The 19495-nt window shown below is 45.0% G+C and overlaps 1 protein-coding gene across 1 annotated transcript in view; it reads left to right on the top strand.

The window, feature by feature from the left end:
* LOC126273369 (BRD4-interacting chromatin-remodeling complex-associated protein-like) overlaps positions 1 to 19495 on the top strand; it is a 424917-nt gene that overhangs the window by 289377 nt on the left and 116045 nt on the right. Inside the window, exons 5-6 of the mRNA XM_049976919.1 lie at positions 12179 to 12641; positions 15463 to 15660. Of these exons, the coding sequence (XP_049832876.1) occupies positions 12179 to 12641; positions 15463 to 15660 (661 nt within the window). The remainder of the gene's footprint in view (positions 1 to 12178; positions 12642 to 15462; positions 15661 to 19495) is intronic.

Below are 19495 nucleotides of genomic sequence, written 5' to 3'. Positions count from 1 at the left end.
CTCCGCCTCGCCAGGAGCAACGCACAGCTTTCCTATAATTGGATACTCTTTTCTCTCGTAATATTCATAGACACACATCAAAAAAAGTTTTGCATCACCTCGGTTCCGAGAGTTCCGGAACCTATATAGAAAACTGGAATAGAGATCAATATAAACATCACAAAATGTTCAAATGTGTTTGAATTCCTAAGGGACCAAACTGCTGAGGTCACCGGTACTAAACTTACACACTATTTAAACTAACTTATGCTAAGAACAACACACCCATCCCCGGGTGAGGACTCGAACCTCCGGCGAGAAGAGCCGCACTGTCCGTGACAAGGCGCCTCAACCTGCGCGGCCTCTCCGCGCAGCACAAACATCACTTTCGTCCTTTTTATTGCTCATGAAAACCACACACTGCATGTTGTACCACCATACAACGAGACTTTCAGAGGTGGTGGTCCAGATAGCTGTACATACCGGTACTTGTAATACCCGGTAGCACATCCCCTCCATTGATGCACGCTGTATTCGTCTTGGCAGATTATCCACAAGGCACTGTTGGGCCAGATTGTCCCACTCCTCATCGGTGATTCGGCGTAGATCCATCAGAGTGGTTGGTGGGTCACGTCGTCCATAAACAGCCCTTTTCAACCGATCCCAGGCATCGTTAGGGTTCATGTCTGGAGACCATGCTGGCCACTCTAGTCGAGCGATGTCGTTGTCCTGAAGGAAGTCATTATCAAGATGCGCACGATGGGGGCGCGAATTGTCGTCCATTAAGAATATTGCCTCTCCAATACGCTGCCGATATGGCTGCACAACTGGTCGGCGAATGGCATTCGCGTATCGTACAGCCGTTATGGCTCCTTTCATGACCGCCTGCGGCGTATGTCGGCCCCACATAATGCAACCACCAAAACATCAGGGAACCTCCACCTTGCTGCACTCGCTGGACAGTGTGTACAAGGTGTTCAGCCTGACCGGTTTGGCTCCAACCACATCTCCGACGATTATCAGGTTGAAGGCATATGCGACATCCATCGTTCAAGAGAATGTGATGCCAGTCCTGAGCGGTCCATTGGACATGTTGTTGGGCCCATCTACACACGGTATCGTGGTTGCAAAGATGGACCTCAGCATGGACTTTTAGAGTGAAGTCGCGCATCATGCAGCCTATTGCGCATAGTTTGACTCGTAACACTATGTCCTGTTGTTGCACAACAAAATGGTGGCGTTGCCGTCAGGGTTCCTCCGAGCCATAATCCTTAGGTAGCGGTCATCCACTGCAATAGTAGCACTTGGGCGGCCTGTGCGAGGCATGTCATCGACAATTCCTGTCTCTCGGTATCTCCTCCATGTCCGAACAACATCGCTTTGGTTCACTCCGAGACGCCTTGTTGACAGCCCTTCCCGGAACAAAGTGACAATGCGGACGCAATCGAACCGTGGTACTGACCGTCTAGGAAAAGCTGAACTGCAGACAACACAAGCCGTGTAACTCCTTCTTGGTGGAATGACTGGAACTGATCGGCTGTCGGACCCCATCCGTCTAATAGGCGCTGCTGATGCTTGGTTGTTTACATATATGGGCGGGTTTAGTGACATCTCTGAACAGTCAAAGGAACTGTGTCTGTGATACAATATCCACAGTCAACGTCTGTCTTCAGGAGATCAGGGAACCGGTTTTTTTATGTGTGTATGTAGCTACGAACACCACGTTATTAAGAAGAGTGTACGTTTGATACTCTTGATTCTGTCCTCTTACCGGATGTCCGTACTCTAGACAAACCAGACTCGCCTACGTCTGCACAGTACCTTCCTTACAAACTTTGACGACAGTGCTTTTATGTATCTTCGAAGCGCCTGCGGCTCTGTCGACTGCTTTCGTAAGAGACTCGCACAGAGCACTCAAACTCACATGTCTGACCACGCGAAACATGAGCAGGTCGCTGAACTTTCCGTTTAGCGATCACACTTTTTTGAATACTTCCACTGGACCGTTTACTAATTGCGGAAAAGGTCGACATCGTGTTGATGTATGGCTATTGTGATCAAAATGGCCAACGGGCGTGTGCTATATATGCTGCTCGGTATCCTGGACGACATCTTCCAAGTATCCGGAACGTTCGCCAGATAGTTACGTTATTGAAGGAAACAGCAAGTGTTCAGCCACATGTGAAACGTCGACCACGAACTGCAACGAATGGTGATCCCCAAGTAGGTGTTTTAGCTGCTGTCGCGACTAATCCGCACACTAGTAGCAGGCAAATTGCGCCAGAATCGGGAATCTCAAAAACTTCGGTTTTGAGAATGCTACATCAACACCTATTGCACACGTATCATATTTCTACGCATCAGGAATTGCATGGCGACGACCTTGAACGTCGTGTACATTTCTGACACTGGGCACAAGAGAAATTACGGGACGATGACAGATTTTTTGCATGCATTCTATTTAGCGACAAAGCGTCATTCACCAACAGCGGTAACGTAAACCGGCATAATATGCACTATTGGGCAAAGGAAAATCCACGATGGCTGCGGCAAGTGGAACATCAGCGACCTTGGCGGGATAATGTATGGTGCGGAAGGATAATTGGGAGGAAGGATAATTGGCCCCCACTTTATCGATGGCAAACTAAATGGTGCAATGTATGCTGATTTCCTACGTAATGTTCCTACAAGATGTTTCACTGCATGACAGAATGGCGATGTACTTCCAACATGCTGGACGTCCAGCACATAGCTCGCATGCGGTTGAAGCGGTATTGAATAGCATATTTCATGACAGGTGAAATAGTCGTCAAAGCACTTCTTTTAATACTTTATACTGTTTACTGATTTTTCTAGGTGGGCATATCGTATGGCCCGTTCGTTCACCGGATCTGACGTCCCCGGATTTCGTTCTGTGGGGAAACTTGAAGGATATTTGCTATCGTGATCCACCGACAACGCCTGACAACATGCATCAGCGGATTGTCAATGCATGTGCGAACTACTCGCCGTTGAGAGGAATGTCGTTACACATATTGCAAAATGCATTGAGGTTGACAGACATCATTTTGAGCATTTATTGCATTAATGTGGTATTTACAGGTAATCACGCTGTAACAGCATGTGTTCTCAGAAATGATAAGTTCACAAAGGTACATGTATCACATTGAAACAACCGAAATAAAATGTTCAAACGTACCTACGTTCTGTATTTTAATTTAAAAAACCTACCCGTTGGTCTGAAATTGTGAGCCATATGTTTGTGACAGTTACAGCGCCATCTATGACAGAGCGAAAAAAGTGGTCCAACTAAAACATTCATATTTCTTTACATACTACACGAATATGTAATAAAAAATGGGGGTTCCAATTTCTAAAAACGCAGTTGATATCCGTTTGACCTATGGCAGCGCCATCAAGCGGACCAACCATAGCGCCATCTGGTTTCCCCCTTCAAGCTAGACAAGTTTCGTTCTTTGTAGTTTTTTCGTTTGACGCTTATTTCCTGAGATATTTGGCGCAGTCACGATCAGTGGACCACCCTGTTTCTCTTATTGAGACTGAGCGAATCTTCATGTTCCATAATGTTAATTCTTCAATACAGGTAACTTTTGTGTGAGGTACAGACGTCAAATTATCTTTTTCCGGTTATCTAGGCGGAGTTGCGGTTTAGTGAGCACGCATGTGCTCTGAAGAAAGAAGCTTCATATCAGATTATGGAGGCAGTGCCTTGTTGGAGGTGGTGTCTCATGAATAAGATGGACTTGGAACGGTCTAATGAAATTATATTTGTTTCTATGAGAAACCTTTTGGTGAGGCGGATGGAATAATAATTATTGCTCGTTGTCTTTTATTATAACCTGAAAACTATTTTTGTGGTCAGGCAGAAAGCTATGAAGCACATACTGACCACAGTTTCCAATTTACATGTCCACATTCTTCTTGTGCTCCCTGGAAGAAATACTTCTACTCTCTGTTTACTCAGCGGGATCAGGAATTATGATTGTAAATAAAAGGTTTGAGCTGTAACTGATTCACATATTCAATAAAACTTCAGACGTGGACCATAGTAATATTCCTGATAATAATAATAATATAATAATAATAATAATAACAATAATAATAATAATAATAATAATGGTTCTATCATAAGCAGCACTATAAGCAATTCAGAGGCGACCTCTTCTGTAAGTTCCCATTAAATGGTCTTTCGCCCTGACCACTAGTAATCAAAATTAATTGTTCGCCACGAAAGTGGTAAATAATATCACCACTTCTCACGAGGTTTTGTTAACATTACGGGCGGCACACAAACAGTTACTTCCTGGAAATCTAAGGGATCCAGGACGATGTACAGTCCTCGCGAGTTCACTTCCTATATGTATCCAAAACATGCGTTTAGCAGCAGCCTGGTTGTGATGTTATCCGAGGCGGCGCGTAAGCCGGCGTTTGACTGACGCGGACTGATTGATAGTTGATTGCACAGAGTGTGTATGTGTGTGTGTGTGTGTGTGTGTGTGTGTGTGTGTGTGCGACATTATCTTTCATGCCCTACTTATTCAGGGTGTTACAAAAAGGTACGGCCAAACTTTCAGGAAACATTCCTCACACACAAAGAAAGAAAATATGTTATTTGTGTCCGGAAACGCTTACTTTCCATGTTAGAGCTCATGTTATTACTTCTCTTGAAATCACATTAATCATGGAGTGGGAACACACAACAACAGAACGTACCAGCGTGACTTCAAACACTTTGTTACAGGAAATGTTCAAAATGTCCCCCGTTAGCGAGGATACATGCATCCACCATCCGTCGCATGGAATCCCTGATGCGCTGATGCAGCCCTGGAGAATGGCGTATTGTATCACAGCCGTCCACAATACGAGCACGAAGAGCCTCTACATTTGGTACCGGGGTTGCGTAGACAAGAGGTTTCAAATACCCCCATAAATGAAAGTCAAGAGGGTTGAGGTCAGGAAAGCGAGGAGGCCATGGAATTGGTCCGCCTCTACCAATCCATCGGTCACCGAATCTGTTGCTGAGACGCGCACCAACACTTCGACTAAAATGTGCAGGAGCTCCATCGTGCATGAACCACATGTTGTGTCGTACTTGTAAAGGCACATGTTCTAGCAGCACAGGTAGAGTATCCCGTATGAAATCATGATAAAGTGCTCCATTGAGCGTAGGTGGAAGAACATGGGGCCCAATCAAGACATCACCAACAATGCCTGCCCAAACGTTCACAGAATATCTGTGTCGATGACGTGATTGCACAATTGCGTGCGTATTCTCCAGATAATTTACAATTTTATCACGTTGGAATGAAGCATCATCCGTAAAGTGAACATTTGCACTGAAATGAGGATTGACACATTGTTGGATGAACCATTCGCAGAAGTGTACAGGTGGAGGCCAATCAACTGCTGATAGTGCCTGCACACGCTGTACATGGTACGGAAACAACTGGTTCTGCCGTTGCACTCTCCATACAGTGACGTGGTCAACGTTACCTTGTACAGCAGCAACTTCTCGGACGCTGACGTTAGGGTTATCGTCAACTGCATGAAGAATTGCCTCGTCCATTGCAGGTGTCCTCGTCGTTCTAGGTCTTCCACAGTCGCGAGTCATAGGTTGGAATGTTCCGTGCTCCCTAAGACGCCGATCAGTTACTTCGAACGTCTTCCTGTCGAAACACCTTCGTTCTGGAAATCTGTCTCGATACAAACGTACCGCGCCACAGCTATTGCCCCCTGCTAATCAATATATCAAATGGGCATCTGCCAACTCCGCATTTGTAACCATTGCACTGACTGCAAACCCACGTTCGTAATGAACACCAACCTGTTGATGCTACGTACTGATGTGCTTGATGCTAGTACTGTAGAGCAATGTGTCGCATGTAAACACAAGCACCGACGTCAACATTACCTTTCTTCAATTGGGCCAACTGGCGGTGAATCGAGGAAGTACAGTACATACTGACGAAACTAAAATGAGCTCTAACATGGAAATTAAGTGTTTCCGGACACATGTCCACATAACATCTTTTCGTTATTTGTGTGTGAGGAATGTTTCCTGAAAGTGTGTCCGTACCTTTTTGTAACCCTGTATATGGTGCAGTGGACGGCCAAAGGGAACACCTGCCGTCATCTGCTGTATGCCCGTGGTAGCAGTATCTAAATGACCGCTTTCTCGGATACATATATTTTAATAGCTCCGTCATAAATCAATTTATAAACTTCATAATTTTATATGAGTGGTGTTAACTTGGTTTTAATTGCAGAAAAAGTTTTAGCTCGACTGCATTTTAACTTTGCCAGCCAAAATTGTAGAACGGAACTGACAACAGAACATGACTTCTAAGCTACTTCTTTAAGAGGCATTTATTTACATCAAGATCTTGAAACTTGGTATAACTTTACCATTTAATGGATGAAATCAAGTGCTGTAAACAGGACTTTCTATCATTAATATAAATGATACTTAATCTATTACAAACAAGGACATTTTTGTTTCATACTTAGTTTTTAGTAAATTACTTGAAAACTATTAGAGGTAGCTTAATGGGGCCACCTAGTTAACGGTTTTTTTATCAAACTGAAGCTTCATAAGAATTTTCAAATTTCTGAGTCTGATCTTTAGCGCCTACTTTTCGTAAAAACGCCGATTTTGACCAAAATATTGCTCCTATCAAGTTGAGACTTTTTGATTGCGACATACATATGCATATTCTGGACAATCTTTAGCTTGCTGTCTTTATTATTTACCGCCACTTGTTTTTTATTTAAAACGTTGTATTTAGGGAAACATATTCATCCGATCACCCAGAGTTTTAACAATTTTAACATTAATACATTGAAGAGTATATTGACAAAGTTTGTAAAAGTAACCTGAATTTTTAATTTCATTCTTAGAATACGGCGCAATACTTTGTATGTTACGCACAGGAGCGTTATGAGTAGCACTGAATTGGGATAATTCCCGGCACACTCGCTCACCCCTGTATCTCTCAAATGATACAGCGCTTGTTTCGCCGCAAGTTAAACTCTGTTAGTACTGTGTGTCTTTTGACCAATTAATTTTGATCTGTATTCCTATTTTGGCTTTGTGGATATAATTATAAGAATCCGCGTAATTAGCTGGCTGATAACGTGCTTACGTCCCGTGCAACGGGCTTGGATTCGATTCCCTGCCGTGTTGCAGATTTTCTCCGCTCGGGGACTGGGTGTTGTGTTGTCCTCATCATCATTTCATCCCCATCACCGGCGCGAAGTCGCCCAATGTAGCGTCGATTGAAATAAGACTTGCACTTGGCGGCCGAACTTCCCCGGACGGGGCTTCACGACCAACGATGCCACACGCTCATTTCATTTTTTATCACAAGAAGTTGATAGGAGACAGCGGCGTCTGATGAACTGCTAGCAGTGTACGTTTTTCAGTCCGCTGGTTGTATCCCGAATACTCCTGAATGCAGATGTATAGTTATGGGTCACCGATCACTAGTTTTTTAGTAGTGACTCGTTTGATCGTGTCTGCTGGTTCAAAACATTTTCTTTTTGAGTTGTAATAGTCCGGAGCATTAAAATCCATTCCGCCCGATGTTTCTCCACTTAATGGTGGGATACATTTTCTTATTGAGTTACAGTAGCGCTGAGCATTTTCTTATTGAGTTACAGTAGCGCTGAGCATTAAAATCCGATCCGCCAGTAAACGTTTCTCCACCTAATCTTGGGATTCGTCTCGAACGCCCAGAACAACGGGATCCCGACGGCAGCCGCGACTGAACCTTATTGCGACGCGGCGGAAACGCCGAGGGCGACACGAAAGAAATGTTTCAATGTAGCTATAATCAACGACTTTAATATCCGTGAAAATGAAGAATGAAGTCTCCGCAGTTGGCAGCCTTTAATAACGTGCATTGTGTCAGAGGCAGAATTTCGTTTACTGCTTTCAATGGAACAGAGCAGTGCGAGGCTGTGGTACGACAGCCGACTCGTAATCGAAGACAGCAGTTCAAAGACCCGTCTGACCATACAGCGTTATTTCCTAAAATCGTTTGAGGCGAATGCCGGGATGCGTCACATGATCGGACACGATCAAATCCTACTTCACATCTCCCGATCTTTCCACTATCTGAAATTGTGCTCCGTATATAATGTCCTCGTTTCTGGGGGAGCATTGTGCCCTAATAATTCTTCCTTCGTTTTTACATCTAATAAATGCCCAGGATACTAACAAACATACTTTCTTTACGTACACTATCTGATCAGAAGTATACGGGCATCTGTTTCTGGACATTAATATGGGGAGTGTCAACGTTTCAACTGTATGATTGCTTGAATTCTGCAGAGGACACATTGAGTGGGGTGTATGATTTTCTGAGGGGATATGACAGCCCAATCTGCCTAAAGAGCCGAAATCGGAGAAGGTAGTGGTGTTGGACGCTGGGGTCTGGAGCGAAGTTGACGTTGGAATTCATCCCAAAGGTGTTCCATTGTGTTCAGGCCGGGACTCTCGGCAGGTCAGTCCATTTTGGGACTGTTACTGTCCACAGACCATTGCCCCACAGTTGCTGCTTTAGGAAAGGACGCACTGTTATACTGATAAAAATAAGCATCATCCCCGAACAATTACTACACTGGTAGTACACAGTGCTGTAAAATGCGTTCATATTCTCCCGCATTTAGCGTTTCCTTAATTCCAATAAGGGAACCATAGCATAACCATGAAAAACACCACTGTACCTTAGCACCGCCTTCTCCGTACTTCGCTGATGGCACTAAACATGATGGCAGGTATCATTCTCCAGGCACTCGCCAACCCCAATCCCTTACATCGTACTGCCACGAGCATAAAGTGATTCAGCATCACCAAATTATTAATTTCCAGTCATCCACCGTCCAGTGGCGTCACTCTTTACATAAACTCAGTCTCGGTTAGCAGTCTCTACACTAATCTGCAGCACATGAGGAGCTGCTACTGCTCGACCATCTTACCCCATTCTTTTTTATTCCCAACGCACATTCATTACGCCAGCTGGACAGCTGGCAGCACTTTCGAACTCACGAGTAATTTCTTCCGTTACGCTCATGCGATTTTTTACAATAATCCTCTGCAATGCTTGACTGTCCCTGCTATCGACACGTGAGCCCTGTCTGGTCTTGTTCTAGCTGTGGCTGTTTGTTCGCGTTTCAACCTCACAGTCCCATTACCAACAGTAGACTTGGGCGGCTTTTGAAATGTCTCTGCTGAATATAGGCTAGGGTGGTGCTTTCTTAATCATGGGGATATGTGGATAGAAATAAGAACATGATATACTGCTCAACCCGTGTGCGCAGCTTGGATGCCATTATGTTTCCAGCACCATCGCTATACAAGTCGCGCACTTGCGCAAGAATTTTTTTCCAGATATATTTAATCTTGTCAGCAGTTATCCAGAAAGAAATAAAAGAGGTAAGACAGTACCGCTTATAACTATCCGCAATACAACAATAGGTCAAATGACTCTAAGCACTATGGGACTTAACAACTGAGGTCATCAGCCCCCTAGGCTTAGAGCTACTAAAACCTAACTAACCTAAGGACATCACACACATCCATGCCAGAGGCAGCATTCGAACCTGCGACTGTAGCAGCAGCGCGTTTCCAGACTGAAGCGCCTAGAACCGCTCGATCACAGAGGCCGACGCAATACAACATTAAACCTGTTTATAATAAGGTCTGTTGTTAAAGTTCATGAATGCTGGTCATAAATTTTTCCGCTGCAAGTTACACAGGATCCACCAGGTCGGCAAGAGTACAACTAGCGACGTCTGTTATAAACTTTAGTAACTGATCACATTTAAAAATAGTATGAAAATGGGGTGTGCATCAGTCTTCGTGGAGCTTTGGGAATTGGAATGTTATGTATTACATCTTCTTTATGAAAGTATTTATGTAGCCTAATTAAACAAAATAATCCCTCAGCCTCCCTTACAGAATTGGTGAAATTTTCGATTTCACCTGAAGAAATGGAGCTAATGTAGGAAATGCCGTAAAGGGATCTGAGTGCACGGGAATATCCCCCTAAGTTCCAACAAAATACGATCAGACAAATTACTGTATGTGAATCTTGTTCTGTTACCACAGAATCTGAAGTAAACCCAGAGCCTGCAACTCCTAATCCTACAATAAATTCGGAAAGTCAGAGCTCAGAACCATCATCTCCATTATTTTTTTCTGTATCACCAACCACTACGAAAACCATCGGTACCACACGTGCGAGGATAGAAACACTCACCTCTCCATCTGATTTCACCAACCACTGTTCAACAGAACACAGCACGTTGTTTTCAATGAAGAAACGTCTACAGACGTTAAAGTAACCTCTGACGTGCCACAGGGGGGTGTTATGGGACCATTGCTTTTCACAATATATATATATATATATATATATATATATATATATATATATATATATATATATATATATATATATATGACCTAGCAGAAAGTGTTGGAAGTCCCATACGGCTTTTCGCGGATGATGCTGTAGTACACTGAGAAGTTGCAGCATTAGAAAACTGCAGCGAAATGCAGGAAGATCTGCAGCGGATAGGTACTTGGTGCAAGGAGTGGCAACTGACCCTTAACATAGACAAATGTAATGTATTGCGAATACATAGAAAGAAGGATCCTTTATTATATGATTATGTAATAGCGGAACAACACTGGTAGCAGTTACTTCTGTAAAATATCTGTCAGTATGCGTACGGAACGATTTGAAGTGGAATGATCATATAAAATTAATTTTGGTAAAGCGAGTGCCAGGTTGAGATTTATTGGGAGAGTCCTTAGAAAATGTAGTCAATCAACAAAGGATGTGGCTTACAAAACAGTCGTTCGGCCTATACTTGAGTATTGCTCATCAGTGTGGGATCCGTACCAGGTCGGGTTGACAGAGGAGATGCAGAAGATCCAAAGAAGAGCAGCGCGTTTCGGCACAGGGTTATTTGGTAAGCGTGATAGCGTGACGGAGATGTTTAGCAAACTCAAGTGGCAGACTCTGCAAGAGAGGCGCTATGCATCGCGGTGTAACTTGCTGTCCAGGTTTCGAGAGGGTGCGTTTCTGGATGAGGTATCGAATGTATTGCTTCCCCCTACTTATACCTCCCGAGGAGATCGCGAATGTAAAATTAGAGAAATTCGAGCGCGCACGGAGGCTTTCCGGCAGTCGTTCTTCCCGCGAACCATACGCGAGTGGAACAGAAAAGGGAGGTAATGACAGTGGCACGTAAAGTGCCCTCCACCACACACCGTTGGGTGGCTCGCGGAGTATAAATGTAGATGTAGTTGTAGACGTAGATGAAGAGAAAATTGCACTTTTCAAAGAAAGAACGTCAAGGACTGCAGAAATGCATTGGATGTCAATAGAACAAATCCGGAATGGAATTCACCTTCAGCATTACCTGAAGCTGAATCGAAGGAAGAAGACGTACCTCGAGGGTTCTTCAGCGTCAAATATTACGATCATAGATATGTGAAGAAAGGGTGATGGATCAGGTATGATAAGAGCAAGGAGTCATTTCACCAAATTTGTGTGTGTGTTGGGGGAGGGGGGGGGGGGGGGTTCTGCTGCTCGTAAACATATCAGCTGTAGCAAATGCATGCATCAACTGCTGGAACAGTTAATAAGTGAAAACTGCCATATTGTGTAGCCCCACAAATTTTTAATTTTTTCGATGTTTCAACATTTTAAATATTACTGTTTATAATGAATAAGAATAGATCTTGAAGCAATCTACCTTCATTATACAAAACTTATTCACCATTGCTATGTAAAGTGTGTGATAAAATATTTTGGGGCGCAAAAAGTTGAAATGACTAATTTCAACCCATTTTACACTTTTACACTATTACTCAATGCGCATCTGTACTAAGAACGTAATACGCCCCCCGCCCCCCACCTCCTTACCTTCTTTTATACTGGCGGTCCGCCCCTGGCGACATCTATTGATCAATTCTGCATTACATAGAAGTATTTGTATACTTATGATCGGATAGTGTATGCGGCTCTTTGTTAACTCTGCCGAGAATTCAAACTCTCAGTGTGACATGGTTTTATTCCTGGTGCCACTGTGATTTTCTTCGTTCTTCTCTAGCAGTCAGTGCATAGTTCAGTTGGGCAGACGGCTATCAGGTCTTCCTGCGTCGCAGGTGGCGCAGCGGCGCAGGGCGCTGGCGGTGCGAGGCGGACGTCGCATTTCCCGTACGCCTTCCTGCGTTCCAAGCTTTCGGTGCTGCCAGAGGAGAACGGCGCCGGGGGCGGAGGCCGGGGGGCGGCGTTCCGAGCTGCCATGGCCGCGGCGGCCGGCAGGGCCAGCGTCGGAGGCGGCGACGTGACGGCGGCGACGCTGCAGCCGCCCACGGTGGGCGACGCCCGCTGCGGGCTACGCGCGCGCGCCAGCTCCGAAGAGTGCGTGACGCGGCTGGCGGAGCGCGCGCGCAGCGCTAGTGACGCGGACGTGGAAGCCGCGCGGCGCCAGCTGCAGCTGTGCGGCACCCTGGGCCGTCCCGGCGCGGGGGCGGCGGCGGCGGCGGCGGCGGGGGTTGGCAGCAGGGAGCAGCGTCGCAGCTTCCCGCCCAACGTGGCTGCCGCCGCCGCCGCCTCTGTCTACCAGTGAGTTTCGCCAGCTGCACTCTGTCGTAGTCTCAATGTATATACGGTCTGTCCGAAAGAAGAATGAAATCTGAGACGGGCGCGGGGAGTAGGGGAAGAAAGCTCCGCCATTAGAGATATACGTGTATATTGCAGTGAGAAAACTTATCTTAAATAGCCAAGCAGTACTGGTAGACCAAAAGCGATACAAAATACATTACTTCATTATTGTAGCAATTATATTCTAAACAGTAATTTGACACTGATCAGCCATAACATTATGACTACGCCCTACTATTGATAAGAAAACCCGTCCAGGAGATAGCAGCGTCACCTGGCGAGTAATGAATGCTAATCAGACACATGCACGGAGCATGCAGTATCGGTGCACGTGCTGTCCGTTTGTAGGACAGGAAACGCGCACGATCTATCTACGTTTGACCGAGGGCAGATTATGATGGCATGTCTGAAACTGCACGGCATGCCGGCTGTTGGAGGAGTGCTGTAGTGAATGTCTTCAGTGGCAAAACCAAGGTGAAACCACGTCCAGACGTTGTGGGGTTGGGCGGCTACCCCTCATTACAGACGTGGTACGGCGTAGACTGAGCAGACCGATAAAGTGTAGAACTGTGGCGGAACTAACAACAGACTTTGATGCTGGGCAGATACGAGAGGCGTTTGAAATATCCGTACAAAGCCCGAGACATGGCACCACCGGCGCGTATCGAGGTCATGTTTAGTTAGTAGCATCTTTGGAAAGAACGCACATGATGTTTCAGCCATATTGGTCTATTTCTTTGTGTTTGGCATTCATGTTAATCAAGGAAGTCGAGTGATTGTCAAAAAATGGACGAAAAAGAATTTCGTGTCGTGATTAAACATTACTTTATGAAAGGTAAAACAGTAAATATCAACCAATCAATGGTCATTAACTGCAACACAGGTTCGAATCCTGCCTCGGGCAGGGATGTGTGTGATGTCCTTAGGTTAGTTAGATTTAAGTAGTTCTAAGTTCTAGGGGACTGATGACCTCAGAAGTTGAGTCCCATAGTGCTCAGAGCCATTTGAACCAATTTTTTGAACTGAAACACAAAAGTTTCATTTTGTTGTACTTGACAGTAAAATGTACAATCAAACTGGAGATATACTACATTTATTTTGTCATCTTCCCTCGATCTTCGCGATGAGATGCCTAGTATTGCAACCTGAAAAAAATCAGTTACTCTAGGTCATAAAATTTATGATTCTGTCTTATACACCAGTTTTGAATTTGAAGAAACCGTGCCAAAGATGTGTGCTTAAGCTTGCTTTGAAATCTCATAATTTCCCACTAAAATTTCATGAAGAAATAAGAAGTGTGAAATCTTCCCCCTACGCACTATACGAAACGAAGGCGTTCGTTCTGAGGTAATGGTCGATAGGTGTGTTGTCGTCAATCATACGACCACATCGCCACCTGAGAGATCGATCCGCAGGATGCGATTCTCTCGATAAAACAGGGATCTCTATACAACCTGGATGTAGAAGACTGGTCTCTGAATATATAACTGCAACGTGTCTGCAAATACACGTACTTTTCTTCGTCCGCCTTATTGTAGTTTGGCAAACAAATTTCCATCGGTCTGCATGTGACAAAGATTTGCAGACTGTTTTCTTCTTTTGAACTTTATGTCAACATATGAAGTAATAGGCTTTAAGAGAGAGGAATTGAAAAGTATTTTCTTTTTGTGTTCTAGTGACATTTTCTAGCAGCCATGTTGTAGTTTGGCAAGAAACGAAATATGATCTTCTATGGATGGCACGATAGAATGGCTGAAGTTCAACATCCACGTAACATAGAGTTCACTGCGATAAACGGAATAGAAGAACGGCTGTGCTAACCAAAGAGTACACAGCCAGTCGCAGTACTTGCACTCGCCGCGAGGCGCCGCTAGGCCACTTCAGGAGTGTAGTGGAGTTGTGCGTCTACAGTTGGTAGCCGCACTCAGTGGTCAGCCAGCGTCAATGTAAGTCATCGTCTGCTGACCAGTCATTGCTGCCATCAAGTCTTGGTAGCCCAGTTGTAAAGTTCCGTAATAGTACTACAGCAAAGTCAACAATACTAAGTCGGCGGTTATAAACAATTCTACGTTCTGTCATGTCGACAGCCAAGTTAGTCTCCAAATTCATCCGATTAGACATTCAGATTACGAGAGATTAATTCGTCACTTCAAGGTTTGTCACTTGTAAATTATGTCATTCCAGAGACGCTTAGTCTAGTCGCGTCTTCTATAATTATCAACCAGCAGATCATGGACTAGAAGAAAGTTAAGTAATAAATACGTTCTTATTTTGTACTCCTGCTAATTAACTGTGTTTTCCTGTTGCAGCTACCAAGCATCTTGGCATAGTAGAAACCACGTTTCCACCTCCTTGGCTACCTCATATTTGCTACATGTTGATGGACTCGGTTATGGTGGAAGATCGAGAACCATCAATAGGTATACAACACACACAATGTACATGTAACGCGTGTACACCCATAACTGACTAGTAAAGCCATCGTCGTCTACGCTAACTTACGGTAGTCTTTGGCAGCCTACGGTAGTTTTACACCTCCAGCTTCCCCTCCTATTTGCAACGTAGCCGTCCATCCTAAAGTAATTTTGAACAGTATGTAACTGTCTAGACAGTCGTGGCCACATTCACGGCAAGTGTCGGTTGTCCTCAGCGGGGAGAAGACGACGCTGCTGCTGCCGGGAAGCTGCGTGGGCGGCGGCGGCGTCAGCTCCAACGAGTCGGGCTACGACAGCGACGGCGCGGGCCGCGGCGGGGGCGCCACCGAGAGTTCCGACTCGGGCAGCCTGCACGAGGCGGACCCCTACGGCGGCGGCGTAGGCGCCCTGGGCTCCACGCCGCCCCCACCGCCCCCGCCGGTGCCCGCGCGCTCCGCCGCCCACGCCCCCGCCGCTCCTGGGGAGGAGACGCGCCCAGCCTGGCCGCGGCGCGGACGCTGGGCCAGGTCGTCTTCGGCCAGCCTCCTACTGCCCTCCGCCAGCAGGTACGCCTACGCCCGTTTCTCGCAGAGTACACTAGGTCAGAAACAGATGAATATGTACTCCATAAAACGAAACGACTGCAGCGGTCGTTTTGATGTAACTTTATTATATCCCATCAGTTACAATGACTCAATATTGCATCTTCAGACACAACATCGCTTTTACAGTATTCTGCGGAAGCCAGTTCACAGATTTTGGTCACTGATGGGATCGTGCATACGAGTGGCGTTCACTCCGTCAGCGTCAGTTAAGGCCCGCAGATGCTGTACTTAGTCACCGGAACTGGTTGCAATATAATAAAATAACATCAAAATGACAGCTGTAGGCCTGAGCGTCCTTGCGGTTCTAGGCGCTACAGTCTGGAACCGCGAAACCACTACTGTCGCAGGTTCGAATCCTGCCTCGGGCAAGGATGTGCGTCCTGTCCTTAGGTTAGTTAGGTTTAAATAGTTCTAAGTTCTAGAAGACTGATGACCTTAGAAGTTAAGTCCCATAGTGCTCAGAGCCATTTGAACCATTTGAGGGTTGTAGATGTTTCATTTTGTTACGTACGTGAACGGCTGAAGTCCCGCAGACCATCAACAGAACGATAGACAAGAAAAAACAAAAAACAAAAGAACACTCCCGTTACGCTATGTCACTGCTTCTACTTGGTACCCGGATAAAAACTAAAATTACTTACAAATATAACAGTCTACATGGTGCTCAGAGCAAACCTGTCTTACAGGAAGATCATACGGCAAGTCGATTTTTGCATTTCATTTTGTTTTCTTAATTTTTATTGTATGTGAAGCTCGGAACACAAATATCAGCCCCGCAAAGCAGTTCTATGCAACTCTCAAAAATTCTCGAGAAAATCGAGTTTGAAGAGCACTGGCTGTAATTAATACCCTTAACCTCTAACATTCTGCGTGGTGTCTGTTTGTTCTAAGTTGTGTCTCCCTACCACTTTCGCGCAACGACGCTCTGAGCGTGTTTTTTTAGGGAATTGACTAGTTTGAACCTGGGACCTGTTGCTGGTAAGGAGACGCCAGACCGCACATGACATGTAGAATTCAGAAGAATTCAGTGAGACTAGCGATGACATAACCAAATACTTAATGATTTCAGCGTCAGCTCCACTGCACTCCCTGTAAAAGAATCTTAATACTAAATAAATTTAGTGGAAAGGGTTCAAGCGGCGGGGTCAGGGATTTTCTCTGCCTCGTGATGGCTGGGTGTTGTGTGATGTCCTTAGGTTAGTTAGGTTTAAGTAGTTCTAAGTTCTAGGGGACAGATGACCTAAGATGTTAAATCCCATAGTGCTCAGAGCCATTTGAACCATTTGAAGGGGTTCAAGGCATTCCTATTTTTAGTTAGCTGGTAAAATAACGTCGAAAAAGCAGTTAAGTTTACCATTGGAATTTTTATTCTACCCACAAAACATTGTTTATAAATTGTACTACTGATAAAAGGAAATGTTTTAATACAGGATGATAAAAACCGACTGCGTTCAACAAAAATGTGAACGAATATTCCCTGAATGGGTTTCCAAGTTCTGAAATGGATCTAAGGATGACCTATGCCATAACACATCTATAATATAGTTTTAAATTAAGTTTCAGAAAAGGGAAAACTATCAAAAATGGTCTACAGTGACCCTCAATTATCTTTTATTAAGTATTTAACTTGTCGTAAATAACAGTGGCTGATGTGGCTACTCAATAATTATATAACAGAAAAATCATCGCGTTTCAGATGTTAACTTCAAGTAGAAAATGTGAATACCAAGAAGTTTAATTGACGATCGACCCTAGTATTACGTAAAAGGGGATGTAACAGATGAGACTTCTGCAGTTCTGAATGAAGCCTTATGCGCTCTTATGCGGTATCACGTGCGTTCATTACCTTGTCGGTAGTTAGGCAGCGTCAGGGGTGGCTGGCGGCACAGCTCCACACACCTCGCCGTCTCGGTAGCAACTCTCCAGAAATTATCCTTACTACTGTTTACCGAAGTTGGTTTAAGAAAAAGGTATCTGGCTGTGTTTTCAACTGACCAGTCAGCGTCTCAATGATAACCTTAAGCTTCGCCTACAAAAATTCTGTGTATCCAATGAGAAACGTTATACCTTTCGTGGTGGGCAATGTTTTTAATGTTTGCTACGTAACAGACACACGTATAGTCTCACGCTAAAACTTGGTGTGGCCCTTTTAGTGTTATCGTAAGGTCGATACTGTTCTTCTGGAGGGCTATATCTTTTAACATGGGCTGGGGGATGGACCTCTTTGCGGTCGGCCAGCGATACGGGTGTCCCATTGTCCTGCTCTTATCGTAGGGCCTTCTAGTCTACATGGCTCTGCTCTTGGCTTCTGTTCTCGTTTCTCCCTTCGGAACTGCGTCTATTTCACGGTGGGAAGGTACGACCTGCATTTAGACGTTCTCGTGTTAGTCTGTGGTATTCCATCTGCTCACTCATTGATCGTATTACTTTGGTTAATTTAATGTCAGGATTTATTCGGAGCTATGTGACATATTGGCGGATTTGCTATCATGTCAGGTTTTTCATGGAAGGTGTTGGATTTGCCTGACACCTTACAAACCAAGGACGATTCTTTCAATGGGAGGTATGAAATGTGGTAAAACGTTCATGTACCCAATTCGATTGCTGGCCGATGAAAATTTTTAAACAAAGGTGCACGTTCAACGAGTATTTCCGTGAAGGGTAAAGATGCATGAAGATGAAAGCAAAATATTTGCAATGGTTCTTATTTAAATAACCTTCATTAATAACCTTTCACAAAAAGTCGATAATTTAGAAGTTAGACTGAGGTGACAAAAGCGAGATACACCCTAACCGCATGTCGGCCCTGCTTTTGCCTGGCGTAGTGCAGAAACTCGTGCGGCATAGACACAACAAGTCGCTGGAAGTCACCTGCAGAAATACTGAGCCATGCTTGCCTCTATAGCCGTCCATAATTGCGAAGGTGCTGCCGGTGCAGGATTTTGTGCACAATCTGACCTCTCGATTACGTCCCATAAACTTTCTATGGGGTTCTCGTCGGGCGATCTGGGTGGCCAAATCATTCGCTCAAACAGTCCAGAATTTTCTTCAAAGCCATGGGGAACAGCTGTGGTCCGTGACAAGGCGCATTGCCATCCATAAAAATTCCAACGCTGTTTGTAAACTTGAAGTTCACGAATAGCTCCAGCTGGTCTCCAAGAAGCCAAACATAAAAAGTTCTTTCCATATAAACACAGCCCACACTATTATGCAGCCACCACCCGCTTGCAGAGTGCCTAACTTGGGTCCACGGCTGTGTCACACCGAGTGTGACCCTACCATCTGCTCTTACCAAATGAAATCGGGTCTCATGTGACCAGGACACAGTTTCCCACTCGTCTAGGGCCCAACCGATTTGATTAAGAGGCCAGGAGAGGCGCTGGCGTCGATGTCACACTGTTACCAAAGGCATTCGCGTCGGTCGTCTGCTGCCTTAGCACAAACGCCAGATTTCGTCGCAGTGTCTTCACGCATACGTTCGTCGTACGTCTCGCGTCGTTTTCTGCGGCCATTTGAGCCAGTGCTGCTTGCCTGTTAGCGCTGACAACTCTACGCTTCTCTCGGTCGTTAAATACAGGCCGTCGGCCAAAGCGTTGAAATTTGGTATTCTCGGCACACTCTTGACAGTGTGGATATCAGAATATTGAATTACCTAACGATTTCCGAAATGGAATGTCCCATACGTCTAACTCCAACCATCATTCCGCGTTCAAAGTCTGTTAATTCCCGTCGTGCGGCCATAATCACGTTGGAAAACTCTCCACATGAATCACCTGCATACAAATAACAGCTACGC

The sequence above is a fragment of the Schistocerca gregaria genome, chromosome 5, assembly GCF_023897955.1.
Source record: "Schistocerca gregaria isolate iqSchGreg1 chromosome 5, iqSchGreg1.2, whole genome shotgun sequence".
Lineage (NCBI taxonomy): Eukaryota > Metazoa > Arthropoda > Insecta > Orthoptera > Acrididae > Schistocerca > Schistocerca gregaria.
Note: the sequence above shows the minus strand (reverse complement) of the source record. Positions and strands in the feature narration are given on the sequence as shown.